General features: G+C 45.3%; 1 protein-coding gene across 7 annotated transcripts in view; it reads left to right on the plus strand.

The window, feature by feature from the left end:
- Positions 1 to 33: 33 nt before the first annotated feature.
- Positions 34 to 12,501, plus strand: part of ITSN2 (intersectin 2) — a 75,071-nt gene continuing 62,603 nt past the window's right edge. For 4 of the 7 annotated variants that reach the window (XM_028721801.2, XM_028721806.2, XM_028721808.2 and 1 more), the window contains exons 1-3: positions 453 to 865; positions 7,251 to 7,314; positions 12,363 to 12,455. In XM_028721801.2, coding sequence (XP_028577634.2) covers positions 7,287 to 7,314; positions 12,363 to 12,455 — 121 coding nt within the window. In that variant the 5' untranslated portion in view covers positions 453 to 865; positions 7,251 to 7,286. Of the gene's footprint in view, positions 175 to 452; positions 866 to 974; positions 1,126 to 7,250; positions 7,315 to 12,362; positions 12,456 to 12,501 lie in introns of those variants that run through there. The other 3 variants (XM_028721803.2, XM_028721802.2, XM_028721804.2) reach the window with 3 other exon arrangements.

Below are 12,501 nucleotides of genomic sequence, written 5' to 3' on the forward strand. Positions count from 1 at the left end.
GCCGGACTTGCTCGGCGCCGAGAGTGAACACAGAGCTATTCGTTCGCGAAGAGACGCGCCTCTGCCGCCTTCGTCTCGTTGCCGAGTTCGGCTGTCGCGCTTTTCTCTCGGGCGGGACGGAGCATCGCGGCCCGAGGAATCGCCACTGGGAGGGAGCCCAGGGCAGCAACCAAGGTCCTTCTCTCTGCTGTTTTTATGGCGTTTCCTTTGTTTGTTACATTTCTGTACCGCCTTCGCCCGAGGAGCACAAGGCGGGTTGCGATAGGAAACACAAAAACGCGCCACCTCCGAACAAACGAAACCGGGCGGCGGAGCCTGGAGTCTCGGCGAGCCTTTCCGCCCCCGCCTCGCTCTCTCTCGCCCGAGGCCCCGCGGGAGCCGGCCTTGCCCAAGGCGCCCCCGTCCGACCCTGCTCCCCCCCGGCAGACCCCCAGGGGGCAGATCCGCCCGCCTCGCCTGGTTCCACGAAATGGGCCCGTTCCCTCGCCCTGCGCGCACGCGCCCCCGGGGGAGCAGACAGGTCTGAGACTGGGAGGCGAGGCGGGGCAGGTTCTCGGCGGCGGCGCCGTCTCGGGCCAAGGAGGCGTGCCAGGGCGCAAGCCGGGAGAGAAGCCGGACGGGCTCGGCCTTGGCGGCAGGTGCCTTCCGAAGCGGGCTCCCAGCCCCGGCTCCGCCGCCCCCGCCGCGGCTCCGCTCCCTCCCTCCCTCCCTGGGCCGCCTTCCCGCCATCTTCGGAGTTTTGACGCAGCCCCACCGCAGCCCGAGGAGGAGCGACCGCGACCGGGCCAGGAAGGGGAGGCAGGAGGCCGCGCTCTCGCTGGGAGCAGGCCAAGGAGGAAGAGGAGCGAGCGAGCGAGCGCAACAGGTAGGCGCCGCCCGCCCGCCCGCCGCCCAGGCCTCTGCCTCTCGCTGGCTGCAGCAGGCCGCCTTTCGGGGCGCCGGCCAAGGGCCCCTCCGAGGCCCGAGCGCCTCCCGGTCTTGCGCGGCCTCCCTTGGCCGCCGGTGCCTTCGCTTGGGCCGCCGCTCTCCGGCCCCCGGGCGCTTGGGGCAGCGGGAAGCGCCTTTCTCGCGCTTCGTATTGCGATGCCCTTTCCTGTCGTGCTCGAGAGCAGCGCGGCACAAAAGGTACCTCAGTTTAAATGCGGTTAAAATGGGTCGGAGGTCCCTGTGAGATAAAGGACGGGGAAGGACGATAGGAAGAGCATATTCTGGTCGCCCGCTTCCCACATGTGTGGCACCGCGGCCCTGTTCATTGCGGCATCTTTCCTCGGGTGGCAATGAGACGAGGGAACAAGGCAAGGAAACATAGGCATTTATATTTTCAAAGAGGCAGTAAGTTTCTTTTATTTATTGAGATTAAGCCTCGTTTTAAAAATGTATAGACTGGAAAGTATCGTCGAACATAAAGGGAGGCATGCATAAGGATTCTGATAGTCAAGTATTGGAAGTCCTTGCCAAACCAGATCATCAGAATTATATTCTATTTTTTTAAAAATGGAAACCACCATGGTGGTAGTAACAGAAAACGAGATTTGCCAGGAGTAGAATGACTGTATCCTATTGATCATCATGATCAGCAGTAGCTGAAGGTGTGGTGCATATTAGGGAAGATCTTTAAGAGTTAAATTTGTATTTTTGCAATCATGGGGATGTTTTTTGATGTAGAGCTCACACCTTTTCTACAGGTGATTATGAACAATATGGGGAAGAAGTTGTGGTTCTGAATTTACAATTGGATATAGTGGTTTGTGGTGGACAGAGCCTGTCTTGTCAGTGTTCAGAATGCAATCCAGGACTTTTTTTTCATCCAGAACTTGCCAGAACTCAGTTCCAGCACCTCTCAGGTGGCCACCATTGTCATTATAAGAAAACTATGGATTTGTTGTGAGTTCCAGCACTTCTTTTTCTAGAAAAAGAACACTGGCAATAACATTTTAAAATTGTAAGGATGCAGAAATACAGTAAAGATGGGGCAAAAAGGTTCTCCCCCCTCCCCGGCTGTCATTTCAGTGTCAGTGATTGGTTATTTCAGTGTCACCTGCAACCAAAAGGTCTGGAAACTTTATTTTTGAAACATGAAAGACAACATTACAGTACTAATATTCAAAGTTCCTTATGACTTGCATGTCATAGCTTTCCCAACAAAGGGGGAATGTGTCGTTTCCCTCAAAAATGAATAGTAAATCACTCAACCCCCCCCCCCTCCATGAATAGAACAACCTTAACAGGCATAATGGGAATTAGCATTTTGCAAATCTTCCAGATTTTACAGCTGAAACACAATTTGTACTAATCATACAATACTATTTTGGCTTTTGCATTTTGTGTAATCGTACTTAACTGTATTCTTTGTATAAGATGCTATTCTTTCATGAGAACAGATATAAAGATCAATAAAAGAACATATTTAAACATAATAAAATGAAGGAAATGGTCAGGGTGATCTTAGGATCTCACCACATCAGAGTTGTACCTAATAGTAAAGCCAACTGCATAGGCGCTGTAGAAACTATAATTAACCCATCAGCAATCAGCAAATGTCCACAGTATTCCTGGTTACTTCAGCACCACCCACCAATCATGGCATGCACACCTGAGCATGCTGCAACAACAATAGCTATGTAACAGAAGCTGCAATCCACGCTCTTTTGTCTCCGGCATGATGGTTGCAGAGTATGAATCCAAAACATGAATTTTGCCTTGATTCCACATTTTCCCATGGTGGGATTTAAACGAAATCCTATTTCAGTGCTTTTCTATTGACCTACCAAGGAAGACATGGGCTTGTTTCCAATGAGTGTGCAGTTGTGGTGCCCCTTGTTGATTCGTTGTCATGGTGTCTTGCTACCCCTGCACAGTGGTGTTATGGGGCTCATAGACCTTGAGGTTGTATTTATCTAATTTTGAGACCTGCTAAGGAACAGATGATTGTTATTATGTCCTGATATGTAAAACCACAGAATTCAAAGAAGGTGTACTTTCTTTTCCCCGTGACTGTCTACTCATGGTGGACTCATTGAAATAATCCTGTCCCGTCTATTAATTTCATTGGTTTACTCTGAGTATGACTAACATTGGATAACATGGAAACTAAAAACAGGATAGGAAGAGAGTTCTGCTGTCTAAACTTTCCTGATGCAGTACTTTCGAGAGGCAGACCCACATAGAGTATGTTACACTTGGTCAGTTTGAATTGACCAGGGCAGGGGTCAGCAAGCTTTACCTTGCCTGGGCCAGTTCACTCCAGCGGAGATCCCTCCACGGGCTGGATTGCTCATGTTCACGTGATTTCCGGCATCTGCGCATGTGCAGATGCGATTTCCGGCGCCACAGAAGCGAGCCCCTGGACCGCGCTGTGCCGGTTTAGTGCAGCGTGTGGGGACTCACCGAGAGGGCAGTTCAGTTTGTGGGCCAGTTAAAACAACCCCCATGGGTTGTTTGTGGCCCATGGGCCTTAGGTTGCCTACCTAGTGATCAAATCTGCTTTAACAAGCCAAAGTTCTGCTTGCTACAGTTGCCATGTGAGGATCTGGCACCAAGGACAGGCCCACAAGGATTCCTAAGCTGTGGACCTTATCACTTCCTCCCTATTCAGCTGTCCTACTGACCAGTCACCTGCCTGTCTTGCCAAAGTTAAGCTTCTGTTTTATTAGCTCACATCCAGTCCATTATTGCACTCAAAACACCACTTCAAAACATCCAGAGTTTCCTCAATATGAAATTAAAAAGAGAGAAAGTTGGCTATCATCCACATATTGCTGAAAACTAATTCCCAAAGCTACTCCCCGTGGTTTTAAGATTTTAAGAAGCATAACAGAATCATAGAATTGTAGAGCTGAAAGGAATCCCGAAGGTCATCACTTCCAATCCCTTGCATTGCAGAAATTACAGCTAAACATTCAGATGGCCATCCAACCTCTGCTTCAACACCTCCAACGAAGGAAAGGCCATCACATTCCAAAGTAGTCTGTTCAACTGTTAAGCAGCTCTTACTGCCAGGAAGTTCTCCCTAATGTTGAGTCGGAATATCTTTTCTTGTAACCTGAATCCATTGGTTTGGGTCCTACGGAGAAAACAAGCTTGCTCCATCTTCCATGTGACCGACCTTTAGATCAGGCTTCCTCAAACTCGGCCCTCCAGATGTTTTTGGCCTACAACTCACATGATCCCTAGCTAGCAGGACCAGTGGTCAGGGATGATGGGAATTGTAGTCTCAAAACATCTGGAGGGCTGAGTTTGAGGAAGCCTGCTTTAGATATTGGAAGATGGCTTTCATGTCACCTCTTAGCCTTCTCTTCTCTGGGCTAAATATGCCCAACTCCCCCAACTGAGTCCGATCCTCATAAGGCTTGGTTTCCAGACCCTTGGCCATCATGGTCTAACTCCTCTGTGCACATTCCAGCTTGTCCACATAGGCGCCGACTCCATGGGGCTTGAGGGGGCCCGAGCCCCCTCAAAAATTCGTTTGGGGGGGCTCCGCCCCCCCAATAATCTCCGGCGCCCCTCCAGCAGAGCGCCATCGCCGCCCCTCCCCCAGCCCAAAATGCACAGGGAGGGGCGGGCTGCATGCCTCCTGCCCTCCCTCCCGAGCAAAAGCTCCACCCAATTTCCTTTGGACCTGATTAATAGGCGCAGCACGCTCTCCCCTATTCGCTCACGAGGAGGCGGCGCCACTTTATTTGCATATTCATGAGCTTATTTATTATTCATGAGCTTTCCCGGGGCCCCCCAATATTTTTTATAAGTCCGTGTCCCTGCTTGTCCACATTGTTCTTAAACAGTGGTGCCCTGAACTGGACACAGGACTCCAGGTGGAATTACAGTGGTACCTCAGGTTAAGTACTTAATTCGTTCCGGAGGTCCGTACTTAACCTGAAACTGTTCTTAACCTGAAGCACTATTTCTGGGTTAGTGGAGTCTGTAACCTGAAGCGTATGTAACCTGAAGCGTATGTAATCTGAGGTACCACTGTATAGGGGTGGTACTATGACTTCCCTTGAGCTGGACACAGTGCTTATGTTGATGCAGCCCAGAAAAACATTGTTGATTTGTGCTATGTCTGCCGGGTGTTGGTAACCTGGGCCGGTTCTTTGGTTACCTCTCCACCAACTGCAACATTGTCCTGGTAGCCCACAAATGGCAATGATGAGAGGATATATGAAGCCTGTGGTATCTTATGACTCTCTTGGCCAGAGAAGCTGTAGTCATTCAATCAATGAAATAGCTCAGGATGGGAAGCACCACTGAGGGTCTGAAAGATCATGGTGTCGCCATTTCATGTTCCCGTGTCATTCAGTTATTGGTATATTTCTTATGTAAGTCAATTGGTGTTTTAAGTACTGTAGCTTCTATATGTCTCAAGAGATTTGACCCTCTTAATCTATTATTGTTCCAATTGAATTAATCCTTTCAATTTTTCCCTAATAATGTTCTCTTCTGAATCGAGGGGTGTGTGTGTAATTTCTTGCCTGTGTGTTCTCTCTTTTAGTAGATGCAAAGCATTATGTTGGATGAAATCAAGTTGCCTCATTTCTTGCAAGTTTCATAAATCACTTTCAAGAGTCAAAAATTTGTTTGCTTGAGAAGTAACCTTCGAACTGATTTCAAAAACTCCTAGGCATCCACCTTCTCTCGGAATCTGCTCTATCACTTCCAAATAGCATTGCGTTAACATAGATTTCTCCCCCTAAATGGCAGCTGCAGAGGCTACAGTGAGGGAGAATGGTGTCTGTGTTCCTTAGCCCTCCTGCCATGGTTCAGTATCTGAGGCTGATGAAAAGGGAAAGGCAGAAATTGCTATTCTGCTTACAGATCAAAGCAGAAAAGCAACAGCTGGGTTCTGCTAAATCAGCCACATATGGGAACACCTTGGTTTAGGATTGTAGAATCGTAGAGGTGGGAGGGATCCCAAGGATCATTGGTGGTCTGTGGACCCCAAGGGGTTTGTGGCACCATTCACATAACAAAAACTACCATAGAGATGGCAAAATTTTCTAAAGTACTTAGCTAATTGGGAACCACTGATTTAGTTCAACCCCCTGCAATGCAGGAATCTCGACTAAAGTTGGATGGCCATCCCTAACAGATGGCCATCTAACTTCTGCTTAAAAACCTCCAAGAAAGGAGAGTCCACAATCTCCAAAGAGAGTCTGTTCCACTGTCTAACAGCTCTTACCATCAGAAAGTTCTTCATGATGTTTAGCTGGAATCTTCTTTCTTGGAGCTTGGAGCCATTGGTTCCAGTCGTACCCTTCAGAGAGGAGAAAACAAGTGTTCTGCATCTTCCATGTGAAAGCCCCTGAGATATTTCAAGATGGCTATCATATCTCCTCCCAGTCTCTTATTCTGCAGGTTAAACATACCCAACTCACTCAACCATTCCTCATGAGACTTGGTGTCCAGACCCATCTTGGTTGCCCTCCTTAACCAAGGATAGTTGAAGTCATGTTGTTGCTGGACCTTCTCCTTTTCCTGTATCCAATTCCTCCCTCACCTGGGACACGGGTGGCGCTGTGGCCTAAACCACCAAGCCTCTTGGGCTTGCTAATCAAAAGGTGGGCAGTTTGAATCTGCGCGATGGAATGAGTTCCTGTTGCTCTGTCCCAGCTCCTGCAGACCTAGCAGTTCGAAAGCGCGCCAGTGCAAGTAGATAAATAGGTATCGCTGCAGTGGGAAGGTAAACAGCGTTTCTATGCACTCTGGTTTCTGTCATAGTGTCTTGTGCCAGAAGTGGTTTAGTCCTGCTGGCCACATGACCTGGAAAGCCGTCTGTGGACAAACGCCGGCTCCCTTAGTCACCTTTGACTGGACTTAACCGTCCAGGGGTCCTTTATGTTTACTTTACCTCACCTTCAAAATAAGGCGTTTATAGATTGTAGCTTAGAGACATTGATTCATTAAATTATTTATGCTAACCCTTGAAAAGAAATATAGTTGCAATATTTATTCTTGTTCCAAGTTGTTCTTTTGTGTTTTAATCTCCGCCTTTTATTGTTTTTCATCATTCCACAATTGGTCCCATTCTCCGTTTAAGGAAAGATTTCCAGTTTCTAGGCTGCATCATATACCCAGTAAAAATCCCATTCCCCACACCTTGTCAATTCAGCATCTTTATCGGTGGTATAGAATTCTGTATAGTTTGTTGTCAGGCATGTCAGCTGAAGGGGGTATACTTTGGTTTTGCTTAGCAGGAGCTGAGTGACATCCTGCCCTTGCTGCATTATTCATGGTCCAATGTTGTTATGTTGCAGATGGCTGAGAGCTAGGAAGAACCATTCCAGAGCAGAATGACTCACATTCCCACAGCCATGAATGGTAAGGAGCTCTTGTGTAGGGTATCCTCTGAGGAGGAAGATTTTTTGTCTTTCTCGTATATTACAGTATTATTGAATAATTCTAAGATTGATATGCCTCAGAATTTTGGTAAAGTTTCTGAAGACTATCTACTTTTGCCTACAGAATTTTGTTCTGTGTGTTTTCCATGATCCTTCTGCCGGAGCTTATAGAGGGCACCATGAGCTGCCTGAAGCAGCTGCTAATTTTACTGTATTTTAAGGCTTGAAACATCCTCTGTGAACAGTGTGACAGCCTTCGGAGCTCTTCAGCTGTGAGTGGCAAGCTGTGTCCTTGGTTATCAGGCCATGTCACATAAATGGTACCTCCCCACCCCACAAAAAAGGTTATGAAAGGCTTGTAGACATTCTGTTGCTTAAGGTAATAAGTGTAGTAGCAGAAAACATGTGCAAAGCAATCCTGTTCACGTTTACAAAAAACTAAGCCCGACTGTGTTTAGTGAGAAACCTTGTAAGTAGGGAAATTGTTAATGTTTAATATTTTATTGTGTTTTTATATATGCTGGAAGCCGCCCAGAGTGGCTGGGGCAACCCAGTCTGATGGGTGGGCTACAAATATAATAAGAATAAGAATAATAAGTTTAGGAATACAGTCTTAAAATCAATTTTTTAAAGACATAATATTTCATGATAAATGCTTTTCACATCATTTAAATTGCTCATCTAAAAGCATTTATTTTGAATACAGCTTTGATATTTACATATTAGTTTATCATCCTTTTGATTTTGTTTGTAGAAGGAAAGAAAATAGTTTTACAGCTGCTGAATTTGCTGTGGAAGTCCAGTAAGAACCAAAAATGGAATTTCAGGATAAGCTCATTAAACCCTTGAAGCTGGTAAAATTAAATTTATTTCACTGTTGCAGATATTTAGAACAGAGAAGTTAAGATAGGCTTGAGGATAAGTAAAAAAATTGCTACCTCATGCAAATGTTTGCCCACATGTGAGCAGTGTAAAATATTCTGCTAGCTGCAAGGCTGCATTTACTGCATGAAGTATTAAAGCATGCAATTTGTTTCTCTAAATAACTCAGAAGTTTGTGAAACATTCTCATGTTTTTCCATGCATACTTAATCTCTTCACACTGAGCATTACCACTTTTGAAGCTTGCATAATTGGCTGTCTTTATTTTATGATTGAATAAAACACTTTTAAATAATGATTTAGGAAGTTTTAATACTTTTTTTAATACTTAAAAGGGACTAGCAACTAGATATTAACTCAACCTGTGTAAAAGTGATGAGTCTACAGAGTGATCTTGTATGAGGTTAAATCCTTGATCTCCCAGCCTAAGGATAGCCAACAGGACATCCTCAGGATGTTGGACCAAAACTCCCATCAGCCTCCATTAACATGGTCAGTATGTCAGGCATGATGGTTGTTGAAGTCCAGCAATGCCCATGGGGCACCGTCTTGGCTACCTCTGGTCTTGCACAATGCTCTCTCTTCTGCCCAAGGGGTCATTTTCACTGGAGAGGCCAGGCGCTGAACCTTGGGTGGGTGGAGAGCCCCTGAGCCTTGGCTGCTGCTTCTGTACTGAACATGGGTTCACCGTAAACACCTGTTGAGACACACACAAGAGGAAATGGCTGAAATGTGTTATTAGATTATGTTGGGCCATTCTAATTCCCAGAGGCATTGTCACTTCCTGAACTAGGGTTGGTTCCTTTTTTCCTGCCAGTGTGTCTTTAACGGTTGCACAATCAGCAGAAATTCAACAGAAAGCTTTCTTGGGCTTAAAGTTACGATGGCAGGGAAGTCTGTCTTTCTGATGTATTCCTGTTGAAGGCACAAGGACCATGACAGAAAAAGGGGGTGACCCTATCCTATCCCTTTGGTGAAGGAAAAAGAGAGCAACTGATACAGAATGGCCAGAGTACTTTTCTCCTGGAATATGGTGATTGAGCAGCTGATATTAACAGTAGAAGCTTGTGTAAGGTGGACACACTCAAAATCTTATGCTTCTTCCCCTACTCAGCCATTGCTCTTCATTTGGAGTAGTCCTTCCTGAAGTGAAGCTTTGGTCTAGCAGATGTGGCCTTAAGGATGTGTCAGGCTGGTACTAAATTAGAGATAATTGTGTCAGGCTGGTACTAAATTAGAGATAATTGCAGCATTAATTAGTTTGATCAGTCTTAGAATTGGAAGGGACTTTAGAGATGATCTAATTCAACCTAGTGCAGGATGCAATTACAGCATCCCTGACTGGTGGCTGTCCAGCCTCTTCTTAAATACTCGCAGTAAAAGGGAGTTGACTACTTCCCAAGGCACTCTGTTCTACTGTCCAGCAGCTCTTTATCTTAGGAAGTTTCTCATAATTTGCAGCTGAAATTGGCTTCTCTGCAACTTCCACCCATTGGTTCTTGTCCTGGCTTCTGGAGCAACAGAGAGCATGAACTGCAACACTTCAGAAATTTAAAAAGCTCTGTGATAACGTCACTGTATTTTTTTCACTGCCAGCTAAAATCATTATTGATTAGACATGTCTACCCAGATGCTCAGAAAGCCAAGGCAATTTTAATCTGTTTTAGTATTTTAACTTCTGTACATCTTAAAGTAGGTTTGTACATTTTTCTTTATTTTGCTGTTTTATCTTTGTGTAAACCATAAACAGATGTGGCTCTTAACCTTGTAGGTTATGCAGCATTCCAGCCACACAGAAGTCAGAGCTTTCTGCATCTCTCCCTCTAGGCAAGCTAGAGGTGCAACCACAGTTCAGCATGAACATGGATCAGGGCCCACGAGAGAAGTGGCCTGTGGAGAGTCCTGGAGGCTGGGAGAAGGAGGGGCTGCAGGTGGGGAGCTCCATTTGGCCTCCAGGCTGGGAGCTCCCACCTTCAATCTGGGAACAAGGCTTCTGTAAATGTAGTCTAAGGTGGCAGTGGCTTTTTAAGAACAGCAACCCACTGCTAGTTTATGTTCAGAATATTTTTTTGAAAAAATAAAAGACTAAAAAAATATGCATACAGTAAATCAGATCTTCAAAAAATAATGTTTATTGTTAATATTATCTTAAGCAATGAAGATGTCAGCACCATTTTAGAAGCATTCTTCCTTCTCACACACATATGAAAGGAAGGTCTCTTCCAAGATGATGACTTCTCTGACACATGTGTTGCATCACCAAAAGCTAAAGTCACTATGCTTCTTGTGACAGAAATGCTGCCACAGCGTAAATGCAAGTTTAATCAATACAGTGGTACCTAGGTTTTTGAACGTAATCTGTTCTGGAAGAGCGTTGGACTTCCGAAACAATTGAAAACTGAGGCGCAAAGGACGGGCTACCAATTCAATAGAGAAAATTGTAAAACAACAGATAGACGCAGTGGAAGCCATTCGACTTCCAAGGTGCATTCGAAAATGGAAGCATTCACTTCTGGGTTTTCAGCGTTCGAAAAACAAAACATTTGGCAATGGAGATGTCCAAAAACCAAGGTACAGTGGTACCTCGCAAGACGAATGCCTCACAAGACGGAAAACTCGCAAGACTAAAGGGTTTTTTGTTTTTTGAGCTGCTTCGCAAGACGATTTTCCCTATGGGCTTGCTTCGCAAGACGGAAACGTCTTGCAAGTTTGTTTCCTTTTTCTTAACACCGTTAATACAGTTGCGACTTGACGTCGAGGAGCAACTCATAGCACGCGGTGTGGTAGCCTTTTTTGAGGTTTTTGAAGACTTTGGTGATTTTTGAAGCTTTTCCAAAACTTTTCCGACACCGTGCTTCGCAAGACGAAAAAAATCGCAAGACGACAAAGCTCGCGGAATGAATTAATTTCGTCTTGCGAGGCACCACTGTACCACTGTAAATTTTAATAGCCTAAGGCTTCAATCCTAATCCCATTTACCTGGGAGTAAATTGAATTGACTAGGATTTACTGCTGAGTACACATGGTTAGGATTGTGCTTTTAGAATCATAGAATCTTATGGGTTGGAAGGTATCCCAAGCGTCATCTGGTCCATGGGTAGGCAAACTAAGGCCTGGGGGCCGGATCTGGCCCAATCGCCTTCTCAATCCGGCCCGTGGACGGTCTGGGAATCAGTGTTTTTACATGAGTAGAATGTGTCCTTTTATTTAAAATGCATCTCTGGGTTATTTGTGGGGCATAGGAATTCGTTCATTTTTTTTCTTTCAAAATATAGCCCGGCCCCGCACAAGATCTGAGGGACAGTGGACCGGCCCCATGCTGAAAAAGTTTGCTGACCCTTGATCTAGTCCAACCCCCTGCAATGCAGGAATCTCGGATAAAGCATCCTTGAGAGATGGCCAGCCAACCTCTACTTAAAATCCTCCAAGGAAGGAGAGTCCACCCCCTCTCGTGGGAGTCTCTTCCACTGCCGAACAGCTCTTACTCTTATTCCCGAATGTTTAGTCGGAATCTTCTGTCTTGCAACTTGAAGCCATTGGTTCGCGTCCTACCCTCCAGAGCAGGAGAAAACAAGCATGCTTATACATTTCAATCACGTTACAGCCCGATTTCTAAGGTCATAAGCTGGTAGCTAGTGCCTATTTGGAATGGTAGGATTGAGCAAGAAATAAATAAAATACTGAAACACTTCTTGTTCCAAATTCATGATCGAGAGAGAGAGAGAGACAGAGACAGAGAGAGGAGAAAAAGGAGAAGAAAATGAGATAAGAGTAACTGTCTTCCAAAAATCATTTGAATGGTAGGGATTTTTGGGATGGTGTTTGAGCATACATAGATCATACGTAAATAATGTTTAACTGAAAAGTTAACAATGGTGAAAGCATGCCCGCTAATGCTGTAAAGTCCATATAATTGTGTTAAAGCTGGGAAAAACCTTGAGAGAATAACAGTCAGCAAATAATTGCGCATCTAGGGAACAAGATACCATGAATCATAAAAGCATTCCTGCCAAACTGGTGAGGGTAAAGTGTGTTAAAAACTTGTGAGCTTAATATTATCACTTAGGAAAAAAAGGTTCATTTTCCCCCAGTTGACTATACCCATTTAAAACTACTTTTTAAAAAATCATTCCCTTTTGCTTTCAGGAGGCTCAAACATTTGGGCCATCACCTCGGAAGAGAGAATGAAGTATGACAAGCAGTTTGACAGCCTTAAACCAGTTGGGGGATATGTCACAGGTTGGTGTGTGCTTCTGCAGTGAATTGCCTTCCTCATTATAATCTG

This window comes from Podarcis muralis, chromosome 3 (genome assembly GCF_964188315.1).
Source record: "Podarcis muralis chromosome 3, rPodMur119.hap1.1, whole genome shotgun sequence".
Taxonomy (NCBI): Eukaryota; Metazoa; Chordata; class Lepidosauria; order Squamata; family Lacertidae; genus Podarcis; species Podarcis muralis.